Here is a 13300-nt window from a genome sequence, read left to right on the forward strand (position 1 = left end):
CCTGCCCCATCCCACTGTGGCTGTAGGTGCAGACACTGCTCAGGAAAGGAAGTTTCTTGTGGTGCTGCTGTCTGAATAGAGAAGACCGGGGTTCCATCCCCTTGGACCCATGGGAGAGCTGTTATCTTTCTCGGAAGGGGTCTCCTTTCAGATTTCTCTGCTTCATTTTCTCATCTAAGATATTAGCAGGGCTGGGTGGGGTGAGTGGGTCTCCATCTCCACTAGATGTTAGTACTACCTGAGAGCTTCTGTTAAGTCAGAGCCCAATTAAATGGGGCTTTCTGGGGCTGAGACCCAGGCACTAGCAGTTTGAAATACTGCCCTGGTGATTCATATGTGTGGCCAAGTTTGAGGAATCAATGGATCACATGACTTCTAGATCCTTCTTGATGAAATGCCTATTGTCAACACCCATATGTAAAGTCAGTGGTCACTCCAGGCTTGCTCCTCTAGATATAAATCATATCATATCATATCACACTCAAGGTTTTTATAGGAGGTTATTTTGCTATGGTTTCCCTAAAAACATATACATAAAAACTATTTAATGATTAAAATTATCATGACCTTCCATGCTTTTGAAAAGGTGGGGTGTTTAATGAAAATAAAACTATTCTAGTATCACTGCAGCCCCATTGTTCATTGATTTGCTGAAGTGGGCACCAGTAATGTCTCCATTGTGAGACTTGTTGTTACTGTTTTTGGCTTATCAAATACATCACGGGTAGCTTTCCAGGCTCTGCTGTGCGTAGCTTGCCGGGCTCTCGGAGAGGGACGGAGGAATTGAACCCGGGCTGGCTGCATACAAGGCAAACGCCCTACCCACTGTGTTATCTCTCCAGTCCATTCAAGTATGTTTAACTATTATCCTAGAGGTTGTTCTAAATGGTGCCCTGTATTCAGGGGTGGAGGGAAATGTGGGGGGAACTAATATAATTTCCTTAATCAGCATGAATTAAATCTCATTTGTTTGGAAGACTGCTAAATTCAACCCTGGAGATGAAAAGAAGAATACCTTTTAGGGCACTTGGAGAACTCATTGACCAGTGTGGCAATAATAAACAGCAATAATAGTAGGAAAAGCTGTCACATTTTGAAAGTGATTTCTGCAGGTCATGGAAGATGCTAATTACTTTTTACGTGTTTTTTTTAAATATTTGCACAACAATCCTGCAAAATCAACCATCATTTCTTCATTTACTGATAAAGGGACTCAAGATCCTGAGAGATTTGGCAGCTTGTAAAGGTCATACAGCTAGGAAGTCGCTGTTCTGCCTTTCCAACCTATGTTGCTCATGCTATTTCTCCCACAGCACAGCACCTCAGAGGTAAAGATGACTGGGAGGGAGAGGGTTAAAGTGAATGAGGGAGAATGTGTCTAAGGCTGGAGGAATTGCTCGCATGAAGGTGCTATAATAAACACTATAATGTAATAAATAGTTTAGTACTGTTGGGGGATCAGTTGTGTGAGGAGACGTTGCAAGGGATAAATTCATCTGCAGGGCTGCTTCTGCAGTCAGCTCAGCTCCCTCAAATTAGTCTGGAAAAACCAAGCCATTGTGTTCCTCTTTGGATCAGAGACCCATCCTGTTCTTTTTTAGCCAATCTGAGGTTTTTGGCTTTAAGCAAATTTTCACTTTCTAATTGTCATCATGAAAACAAAATGTACAAAGAGGAGAGAGGGGTACAAAGAAGATAGAGTTTAATAATTATTTTCCTATGGTTATCATATTCAAAGGACCCAGAAGATCTGAAGTCTCTCCTCCCCCCAACTCTCCCATTTGAGTTAAGGCTTGGAAATCTCTATTTGTATCTCTATGTGTCTTCCTCTATATTTAGCTCCCTTTTTTATATAGAGACATGTATACAACACATACAGTTATTCAGAAATCTAAATGTAAATCTATTATTTGAGAATGGACTGAGCTAAAATAACTCACTCATGAAACCACATGCAGTTTGAGGGGTGGCAAATATACTTGCCAGAAAAAAGGAAAGAGAAAGGAGCAATGAATTTCTTAATGAGGTTTTCACTAACCACCATTTTTATACTGCAACCCAAACAAGTAAATAACCAAAGAATCTAAAAATATTCAGAGATTACAAAAGTGAATTAGAATCAGATATTTTTAAATATTATAAAATATTTATTACATTTACATAATGAAAATTTCATGTATATCCAGAGAAAATATGTAACTGCATATGCATATCATGGATCTATTATATAGATACAATTCATGTGCAAAAATATTCACACATGGACTATCTGACTGAATCCATGCATAGATTTTTAAAAAACAAGGATGGGCCAATTTCACAGAATTTGTTTTCATGTGGAAAATTACTTCCAGTCTAGAAATTATGAGTAAGAAGTATAGATTCTGTCATTGCAAATAATCACATGGTGATAAGTCATTACACAACCTCAGATGAGATAATTTATCAACCACAGCATTGATTTGGGTAACATTTATTTCAGAAGGGAATTAAAAGGCATTTATAAAACTATAAAAATGAAATAATGGGATACCAGAATGAAAAAAGACATGATTTGTTCTTTTATATAACTTACTCTATTTTCTAAGGTTAAAAGATAATGTATAAGAATAAAGATGATACTATTTGAAATAACTGGTTCACCTGAAACCCAGTTCTTAAAATTGGCAGGCAGATAAATTAATAACACAAACACCCCATAAGCTTATATTTTTCCCTTCCAAATTTTCATCAAATTAGTAGCGAATATTGAGAACAGGTTTCTCTTTCAAAATTCTTTCTGTATCTCTGCCTCTTTATCTCTCTCTCTCTCTCTCTCTCAACACACACACACACACACACACACACACACACACACACACACACACACCCCTCTGTTGTAACTGCAAATCGCTATTGTCGGACTAAAGATGCAAAGAATTGAAATATTAAGATAGCATTTTTACCTTTTTGCTGATCAAACACAGATGGAGTGCTGAAATCCATGGTTGCCTGTCTCATCATTTACCATCAGAATGGCAAAAAAAAAAAAATATCCAGGTCTCTAGAGAGGAGAAAACACATCTCACATGTTACAGTCAACATGACAATCAGATCCAGCAGCGCTTGCCAAGAGCATTCAATGTGCATTAGAGCTGCAGATTTTTGTCAAGGAAAATGATGGAAAAAATAGGGAAATGTTATTCCCATAATGCCTACTAGAAAAAAGAGTTATTCTTATGGCCTCATTAATCAGCTCTACCTGTGTAATAAACAACCCCCCACACCCAAATAAACAAACCAAAAAACTCAAACCCTAAAAAACAGTATTCCTAGGTCACCACCTGCCTCGGGTCTGGACCAGGAAAACCCCGAGGCCACGGCAAGTCGGCAGCTGGAATGTTGTTTTAAACCAAGAGAAATCTCAATGGGTGAGTGAGGATTCACAGGGCCGGACGGAGCATGTGCAAAGCTGCCAATGCAGTTTGGATTCGGCTGTGCTCTTGGTGGAGTGAGAGCTGCATTTAGGTCATGTGAGCAGAGTGCCAGCTCAATGGAACAGTACGTAAATATTGTAGCAGGAGCTGCTGGCCATGTGTGCTCTGGAGTAATTACCGCTTTCACGGCTCATCTTGTCTTCCTCCAGCTCCATTCTCCACACAGAATAGAGCTGACATTTGAGGGATTGTATTTCCAGGCTCAGATCTCTGTGCTGATAAAATGGAAACAATCTGCAGTCACAAAGTGTTTATTGCAGGATTACGTGTGGTGGCAAAATCCTGAAAAAACATTTGACAGGAGCACCTGAATAAATGATAGTAAATTCACAATTTCGAATTTTTAAACCCGAGGTAAATCTACACGTATTTTGATCTGGTGGGATCAGTATGTTAATAAATGAAGAAAACGTTCTTTCTTTCTTTTGCATTTTTGCAAAACCAGCGGCCACACACTGAATATGTAAAAGTGTTATATTTCATACATGTGGTGAATATGTCAAACAGGCAGAAACTATTAGTATTAGTTACTTCAGGGTATTGCAATAAAGTAGAAGACATCTAATTTGTCTCTCAGCTACATGTCCTTTTAGGATGATTGTAATGTGTCTTTATCATATTTGTAATTACACTGAAATAATAAGACAAAATATGAACACTTTTATATTTCAGACATGATCAGATTATTGGATGTCAGCCTGTGATCTTAGAAATGTGATTTATAATAGTATTAACTGTCTTCATTTTTTGAGAAGAAGTTTGTGGGATACATGTGATGGTGCTCAGGGGCTGATCCTGGCAGTGCTTTGGGGACCATGTGTGGAGATGGGGATTGTATGCAAGGCAAGTATCTTAACTCTTGTACTATCTCTGCAGCCCATAGTTTTTTCTTTATAAATTTAGTGTAAATGTGGGGCTGGAACGATAGCACAGCAGGTAGGGCATTTGCCTTGCACGTGGCCGACTCAGGTTTGATTCCCAGCATCCCATATGGTCCCTGAGCACCGCCAGGAGTAATTTCTGAGTGCAGAGCCAGGAGTGACACCTGTGCAATGCCAGGTGTGACCTAAAAAGGAAAAAATTAGTGTAAATGTTAAAATAAGCACAGAAACCATTTTTCTTCATATATGGTCATATTTATTTTTATGTTGATAGATAAAACATTTAACTTTGATCTTTATAGAAAAAAAGTATTTTTTTTATCTTTATCCCTCATATTTTCTCAGTGTCCCATCATTTTATTTACTAACAACTGATTATCCTGATTATCTGGCTTCATTCAGTTCCCTGTGAAAATAAAGGGGTGATACAAAGAGAAATAGCCTTGTCCGAGAGACCACATGAGCTTTTTCCACATGAGCTTCTGCCCGCCCCTCTCCCTCCCCCATTACTCTTTGTTCATTCTGCTTAAAGTACGATAAAATCTACTTCTTATAAATCACCAGTCAAAATGTGTTCCACAGGCAGATCATTAAAATTTTTAGTTCTCAGTTTGTTTTTGCCTGAACTATGAAATAAAAATAGAGGAGACTGAGAATAGATTGAGAAAGAGACTTTGACTTAAACCAGCTAAGGAGAGCTCACTTAAGCTCACTCAACCAACTAAACTCAAAGGAATTATGGCCACTCTTTTTTTAAAATTTAATTTAATTTATTTTTAATAAAATAGTTCACAATATTTGATTACATTTAATATTCAAACACCAATTCCACCACCATTACACCTTCCCACCACCATATTTTGGATGTTTCCATCCCAAACTCCAGTCTCTGCCCCAAAGCAGAACTGAAATAATTTGTTTTGTGTGTTTGTTATGAATAAACTGCTGAAATTGCTCCAAAATAATTTCTTTAGGGGAAAGTGTGAGAAGATTTTTATGTTTCACCAAGGAGCCATTAAGCCCATCTATAGTGATCTCTTATAAGAGATCACTAAGATGTTGTTAAAGGTTGAGCCTTATGTGCTTATATCTATATATCTATTAGCTATTATCTATCTATCTATCTATCTATCTATCTATCTATCTATCTATCTGCCTATCTATCTGTCTGTCTCTTTGTCTGTATATCTGTAAAAATATATTTCCCTCTAAAATTGTTTGCCTTCTATTCTAAACCCCATCAAAAGTGGTGAGCTACTCTTGGAATATGAATGGTGTGAGGTATGAGATGTTCAGGAATAGGTTCACTCATGGGTGAGGCTCGGTCCGAGCATGTGGGGAGCTGCCATGAGCATGGAGGCAGTTGAGTTCTGGAGGTTTTTGGCTGCCAGGGCTGGGTCTCTTGGGATGGGGAAGGGGCCTTACCTGGCCTCCTCTGGGGTGCCCCGAATGAAACAGCCTGGCACGGGGTTTGGCAGCATGGCTATGGTGAATTGTGTTATGCTCTCTCCCGAGAAAATTATAGTGAGGCTATGGATCATGAATTGTGGCCACTCTTTAGAGAGAAAAACTTAATCTTGCTCTTCATTCCTTTGTTCGTCACTTGCTATGGGAGGATTTCCAGGCTCCAATCTTTCCATTGAGACTAGTAATGTGGAACTGAGCAGAACACCAGAGATAGCTCTATTCAATAAATTTAACATTCTTGGGTATAGCTTCTGCTTCTCATAATTCTGGAGATTCAGACTGGATTTTCCCTCCTGTTTAGACAACTAGAAAACTGATCAAAATTTCAGAGACAATATCAGAACCAAACAGCAGTGAGTGCGGCTGGTCAGTGATCCCTGGGAGAAGACAAACACATGAGCTGAACTGCCGAGTTTCTCTGGCTGATTGCTTGGGGAGCATTTCCGGATAAAAATGTAGGGATGGTGGAGTGGGTTCCTAATGACACCCCAAAAGGATGTGTCCACATCCTAAAACTCAGGATACGGTGACTGGACCTTATTTGGAAATGAGAAAATATGTAGTTAATGATTTAAAGTTGGAAAAATCTTGAATTATCAGGGTGGGTCTTAAATACCCTGGTAAATACCCTTACGTAGGAGACAGAGTATTACAGGAGCTGAGTGACTAGGAGTGGAATGATGTGAACACAAGTAAAGTGCACTTAGAGGCAGGCGAAGCTGAAATAGGCCAGAAACAGTTGGTCTCCCAGAACTTTTGGGTCTATGAAAACTTTGATTTTTTTTTTCTTTTTTGGGTCACACCTGGCGATGCATAGGGGTTACTCCTGGCTCATGCACTCAGGAATTACTCCTGGCAGTGCTTGGGGGACCATATGAGATGCTGGGAATCGAACTTGGGCCTGCTGTTTGCAAGGCAAACGCCCTCCCTGCTGGACTATTGTTCTAGCCCCTGGAAACTTTGATTTTGAACTTTCTAAAGACTGGATGAGTGAATTATGTTTTCAACCTCCAAGTCTGTGGTAACTTGATAAAGCACTTTTATGGAATGAAGATGGGGGCCAGAGAGATAGTACAGTGGATATGGTATTTGCCTTGCATTCAGCTGATCCAGGTTCAAAACCCGGCATCATATACGATTACTTCTTGAGCACCACTAGGAGTGTCCCTGAGCACAGAGCTAGGAATAATTCCCTAGCACCACTGGGTGTCTCCCAAAAAACAAAACAAGAACAGAAGCAAAATACAGAGGTATTACAATGCCAACGAATCTCAAACTAAATGTGATGCTTCTATCATTGTGACACTTCTGTGCCTATCTATCCACATCAACAAAGAAACCAGCTAAAAATTTAGAAACTTCCATGCTGGGAGTCTCATTTTGAAAAGAGGCAGCCAAACAGTAAAAAATAGGAGCCTGAGCTTGTTTCATTTTAGCTGTGTGGTTTCAGTCAGAATTCTATGACCTTCCCTTTGTCTTGAGTAACTTGCTAGAGTCCCACAGAACTTGGGGAACTTGTTTGTTCACTTTCTGGAAAACTTGTTTGTTCACTAGGATTACTGTTTTTTTTTTAAAAAAAAAAATAAAAGGATGTAACTCAGGATGACCCAAATAGAAGAGAAACACATTAAGGAATGAGGAAGGGTATGGAAAGTCCATGTCTTTTCCAGACACTTTACTTTCAATGATTCTTATATTGTTCCTCCTGGACACTTCTCATAGTTCTGGTTTGCTGTTCATTTCTTTTCAGACGATTTCCCACCTTTTACTGTTTCCTAGATATTTTCTCCTCCTTTTGCTCAGCTATTATTCTGTCATTCATAACTTTCTTTGAGCTTTTATACCATCTACCATGCTCTTTATTTCTGTCGTTTCTGTAGTAGTTTTCATTTCGACGCTTGTGCCTTCTTGTGCTTTGCTGACTTCCTGTGCTATCATTTCTTTGAGCTCTTGAACATCCTCATCATGGTATCACTAAAGACACTGTCTGAGGATTTACTGAGCTGGTTGGTATTGTTTGTGTCTCTGGTGATACTGTTTTCACTCACTGAAGTTGCTGGGCTTCTGCGTGTTTTCCCATTGGTTTTCTAAAGTTCTTGCTGTGCTGAGGCGGGAGGGGTGGGGGAGTTTTTGCAGTTAGACCTTTGGAAGATGCTGAGGAGTTAGCCCGGAGGTTGCTCTCTTTGTCCTCTGCCTGCCCTCACTGACTGACAGGAAGCATAACTGTGAGCAGCCTGTAATTTGATGCACAGATCTGTCATGAGGCTGTGTAAGCAGCCAGACTCTTCAAGATTCTTAATCTGAGTCCTTATTCTGAGTCCTTCAGGATCCTTTGTGGTCCTTAATATGGTGCAGGCCGGGTGTGAAGACACATGGGGCCTAGCTAGAAGGGAGGGACTCTGTCTCCTATTCCAGGGTAGACCCAGTGGTATCTGCCAGAGACCAGTCTCACTTGCAGTGGTGGAGCCGAAAGCCAGGAAGGACGATCGATGTGAGTCTGTATTACGGTGTTCTTATTCATAGATGGAAGCTGCTGGGATGTAACCGGGAAGGAGGAATGCTACTTTCAAGCAGTGCCACGTGTTGACTATCCTGGAAGCTTTCTAGACTCCACCATCTGGGATTTTGTTTATTAATTATTTATTGTTAATTTTTAAAAAATGATCACAGTGAGATACACAGTTATAAATTGGGTTTCAGTCATGATTGGGTTTTAGTCACACAATGTTACAACACATTGTTTCACACAATGTTCCTTCACCATGTACATTTCCCACCATCAATGACCCCAGCTTTCCTTCCTCTCAACACCCCCCTCTCCTGTCCCTGCCTCCTGGATTTTAATGGAGGCTTCATTAACTAGGCATAATTGATTTTTAAAAATTATTATTATTATTTTTAATTTTATTTGAATCACTGTGAGATAGTTACAAGCTTTCATGTTTGTGTTACAATCACACAATGATCAAATCCTCCACCAGTGCACATTCCCCACCACAAGTATGGCCCCCCCCCCCCCCCCGTTTCCTACGCTCCCCCTGCCTCCATGGTAGACAATATTCCCCATACTCTCTCTCTCTCTACTTTTGGGCATTATGGCTTGCAACAGACATTGAGAGGTCATCATGTTTGATTCCTTATCTACTTTCAGCACACATCTTCCATCCTGACTGAGTCCTCCAGTCATCATTTTCTTAGTGATCCCTTCTCTATTGCATCTGCCTTCTCCCCTCCACTCATGAAGCAGGCTTCCAGCTATGGGGCAATCCTCCTGGCCCTTGTATCTATTGTCCTTGGGTGTCAGCCTCGTGTGATGTTATTCAATACTCCACAAATGAGTGCAATCCTTCTATGTCCATCCCTCTCTTTCTGACTCATTTCATTTAGCATGATACTCTCCATGTCTGTTCATTTATAAGCAAATTTCATGACTTCACCTTTAACAGCTGCATAGTATTCCATTGTGTAGATATACCAAAGTTTCTTTAACCAGTTGTGTATTCTCAGGCACTCAGGCTGTTTCCAGATTTTGGCTATTGTGAACAGTGTTGCAATGAACATATAGGTACAGATATAATTTCTACTGTGTTTTTTTTCACCCCCAGGATATACTCCCAGAAGTGGTATTGCAGGGTCATGTGGAAGCTCAATTTCTAGTTTTTGAAGGATTGTACATATTGTTTTCCAAAAGGCTGGACAAGTCGGCATTCTCACCAACAGTGAAGGAGCGTCCCTTTTTCCCCACATCCACGCCAGCATTGGTTGCTTTTGTTCTTTTGAATGTGTGCCAGTCTCTGTGGTGTGAGATGGTATCTCATTGTTGTTTTGATTTGTATCTCACTGATGACTAGCAATGTGGAGCATTTTTTCATGTGCCTTTTGGCCATTTGTATTTCTTTTTTGAGGAAGCTTCTGTTCATTTCTTCTCCCCATTTTTTGATGGAGCTGGAGAACTTTTTCTTGTACAATTCTGCTAGTGTCTTGTACTCCTGAAATTCATATGGAACAATAAATCCCCACGAATAGCTAAAGCAATCTTTGGGAAAAAGAAGATGGGTGGCATCACTTTCCCCAACTTCAAACTCTACTACAAAACAGTAGTAATTAAAACAGCATGGCTAGAAACAGACCTGCAGACCAATGGAAAAGAGTTGAATATCCTGTCACAGACCCCCAAATACATGGCCACTTAATCTTTGACAAAGGAGCAAGAAATGTGAAGTGGAACAAGGAAAGCCTCTTCAACAAGTGTGCTGGGAAAACTGGATAGTTACCTGCAAAAAAATGAACTCTGACCTCTGTATAATGCCAGGCACAAAAGTCAGATCAATGTGGATTAAAGACCTCAATATCAGACATGAATATATAAGGTACCTAGAGGAAAATGTAGGCAGAACTCTCCATGACATTGAAACTAAAAGCTTCTTTAAGGATGAAATAACACTGATCAAGCAAGTGGAAGCAAACATAAACAAATGGAACTACATCAAACTAGGAAGCTTCTGCACTTCAAAAGAAACAGTGACCAAAATACAGAAAGAGCCCACTGAATGGGAAATAATATTTACCCAATACCCATCTGATAAGGGATTAATATCTAGGATATACAACTAGGCATAATTGATTAACTTATTGGCCTTTGGTGACTGACTTGTCCTCCATCTCCCAAACCCCTTCGGTGAAGAGGATGGTGGAATAGGAATTTCAACCGTTTATTCACAGGTTGGTTATACCAGCAAAAAACTAGCAACTTCACATGTTCTCCAAAACTCACATCTACATCATGGGGAACACCTATATCCCTCTCAAGGCTTAGGAACTCCCTGGGGTTCGGGGAATCCATGAGTCAGAAACTTTGTGAACAAAGGCAGGTACATATGAGAAATTTATTTTGAACATATGAATCACCTAATACATATTTCTTACCAGTCATGACACGTCTAAGAAATGGAGACATAGTCAGGGATGCTGAAGGGGGCAGAAAGCCAGAAGGTCAGATTATATTGATCATTTTCATTGTTGCCATTATTATTACATAACCCATCAGTAGCCCACCCCACCTTCAATCATCTCCTTCTTATTGTAACAACCACCACCAGCAGGCTATTTTACCTTATGTCCTTATGGAACTGGCTCATTTCTTGAAAACCTGTGTTCCTTCCAACCACTGTCAGACTCTCCTCTCTCACCATGATTCACTCCTTCCACTCCTCACCACTTCTCACATTTCCCCCTCCCCACCCGCCATTCAATCCTTAACTTCTCTGAGACCAACACTGTTGGGAATGAAGAAGCAGTGGCCACTAAATTTAGTGTTGACTGTGGAACAGAATTATGGCCACATGACAAAGGAATCCTTGGACCTACGGGGTTACTGCACAACTCCAGAAGCCATTCCATTAAATTGAGTGAATACTGATCATAAGATATCTTGAACCTTTTTAAAGGAAACTCAAGGTACTTAAGAGTTCCACTGGATCCATAACACAGAAGGTAGGGCGTTTGCCTTGCATGCGGCCAACTCAGGTTCGATTCCTCCACCCCTCTCAGAGAGCCCGGCAAGCTACCGAGAGTATCCTGCCTGCACAGCAGAGCCTGGCAAGCTACCCTTGGCATATTTGATATGCCAAAAACAGTAACAACAAATCTCACAATGGAGACTTAACTGGTGCCTGCTTGAGCAAATTGATGAATGACAGTGCTACAATGCTACAGTGCTACATGAAGTCAGGAAAAAGACTGATTTGTTAAATTTAAACATAAATCTACCTTCTGGAAAAGTGATGAAGCAGATGATAGTTTTCTGGCTTCACAGTGAGTGTTTCTTTTTCATCCCCTTCCCAATCTGCCCATTCTCATTCCTAAAAAGTGCAGACACCCCTATTCTTAACTTTTCCCCATGCTTTCCTTTTGCTTTCTGTTTTTAGGTTACTATGTTTGTATTCACGGTTGTCATGGTGGAAAACAGCAAGCAAGTTCAGGTATTTCAATCCTGCTGAGGTTTATTTATGCATAATAGTATGATAAATATTTTATGAGCCCCAATTATGTATTAGCAATGGGCTTGGGCTTGGGACTGGTGATGACCAAAATTAGTCATGTAGTCCCTATTCATAGGCGATTTTTATTTTTATTTATTTTTTTTTTAAATTTATTTATTTTTAATTAGTGAATCACCGTGAGGGTACAGTTACAGATTTATACACTTTTGTGCTTATACTTCCCTCATACAAAGTTTGGGAACCCATCCCTTCACCAGTGCCCATTCTCCACCACCCGTAAACCCAGTGTCCCTCCCACCCTCCCCAATCCCATCTCCCCCCCACCCCACCCTGCCACTGTGGCAAGGCATTCCCTTCTGTTTTCTCTCTCTAATTAGCTGTTGTGGTTTGCAATAAAGGTGTTGAGTGGCCGCTGTGCTCAGTCTCTAGCCCTCATTCAGCCCGCAACTCCCTTCCCCCACATGGCCTTCGACTACAATGTAGTTGGTGATCGCTTCTCTGAGTTGACCTTTCCCCGGAACGTGAGGCCAGCCTCGAAGCCATGGAGTCAACCTCCTGGTACTTATTTCTACAGTTCTTGGGTGTTAGTCTCCCACTCTGTTATTCTATATACCATAGATGAGTGCAATATTTCTATGTCTGTCTCTCTCTTTCTGACTCATTTCACTCAGCATGAAACTTTTCATGCCCATCCACTTGACTACAAAATTCTTGACCTCCTTTTTTCTAACAGCTGCATAGTATTCCATTGTATAGATGTACCAAAGTTTCCTCAACCAGTCATCCGTTCTGGGGCATTCGGGTTTTTTCCAGATTCTGGCTATTGTAAACAGTGCTGCGATGAACATACATGTGCAGATGTTGTTTCGATTGTACTTTTTTGCCTCTCTGGGATATATTCCCAGCAGTGGTATTGCTGGGTCAAATGGGAATTCAATATCTAATTTTTTGAGAGTCGTCCAAATTGTTTTCCAGAAGGTCTGAACCAGTCGGCATTCCCACCAGCAGTGAAGAAGGGTCCCTTTCTCCCCACATCCTCTCCAACAGCGGTTGCTTTTGTTCTTTTGGATGTGTGCTAGTCTCTGTGGTGTGAGGTGGTATCTCAAAGTTGTTTTGATCTGCATCTCTCTGATGATTAGTGATGCAGAGCACTTTTTCATGTGCCTTTTGGCCATTCGTATTTCTTCCTTGGTAAAGTTTCTGTTCATTTCTTCGCCCCATTTTTTGATGGGGTTGGATGTTTTCTTCTTGTAGAGTTCAACCAGTGCTTTATATACCATTGATATCAACCCCTTATCTGATGGGTATTGTGTAAATATCCTTTCCCATTCTGTGGATAGTCTTTGGATTCTGGTCACTGTATCTCTTGCGGTGCAGAAGCTTTTTAGTTTAATGTAGTCCCATTTGTTGATCTCTGTTTTTACTAGATTGCTTAGTTCCGTGTCACCTTTGAAGATACCTTTATCTTCAATAT

The 13300-nt window shown here is 40.4% G+C and overlaps 1 protein-coding gene across 4 annotated transcripts in view; it reads right to left on the reverse strand.

The window, feature by feature from the left end:
• Nucleotides 1-3435, reverse strand: part of ANKRD55 (ankyrin repeat domain 55) — a 92807-nt gene extending 89372 nt beyond the window's left edge. Inside the window, exons 1-2 of one of the 4 annotated variants that reach the window (XM_055146776.1) lie at nt 3328-3435; nt 2946-3043 (exon numbers count right to left, since the gene is read on the reverse strand). In XM_055146776.1, the coding sequence (XP_055002751.1) occupies nt 2946-3003 (58 nt within the window). In that variant the 5' untranslated portion in view covers nt 3004-3043; nt 3328-3435. Of the gene's footprint in view, nt 1-2945 lie in introns of all 4 variants that reach the window. The other 3 variants (XM_004608441.2, XM_055146795.1, XM_055146799.1) reach the window with 3 other exon arrangements.
• Nucleotides 3436-13300: the final 9865 nt, after the last annotated feature.

The sequence above is a fragment of the Sorex araneus genome, chromosome 1, assembly GCF_027595985.1.
Source record: "Sorex araneus isolate mSorAra2 chromosome 1, mSorAra2.pri, whole genome shotgun sequence".
In the NCBI taxonomy this organism is placed as follows: domain Eukaryota; kingdom Metazoa; phylum Chordata; class Mammalia; order Eulipotyphla; family Soricidae; genus Sorex; species Sorex araneus.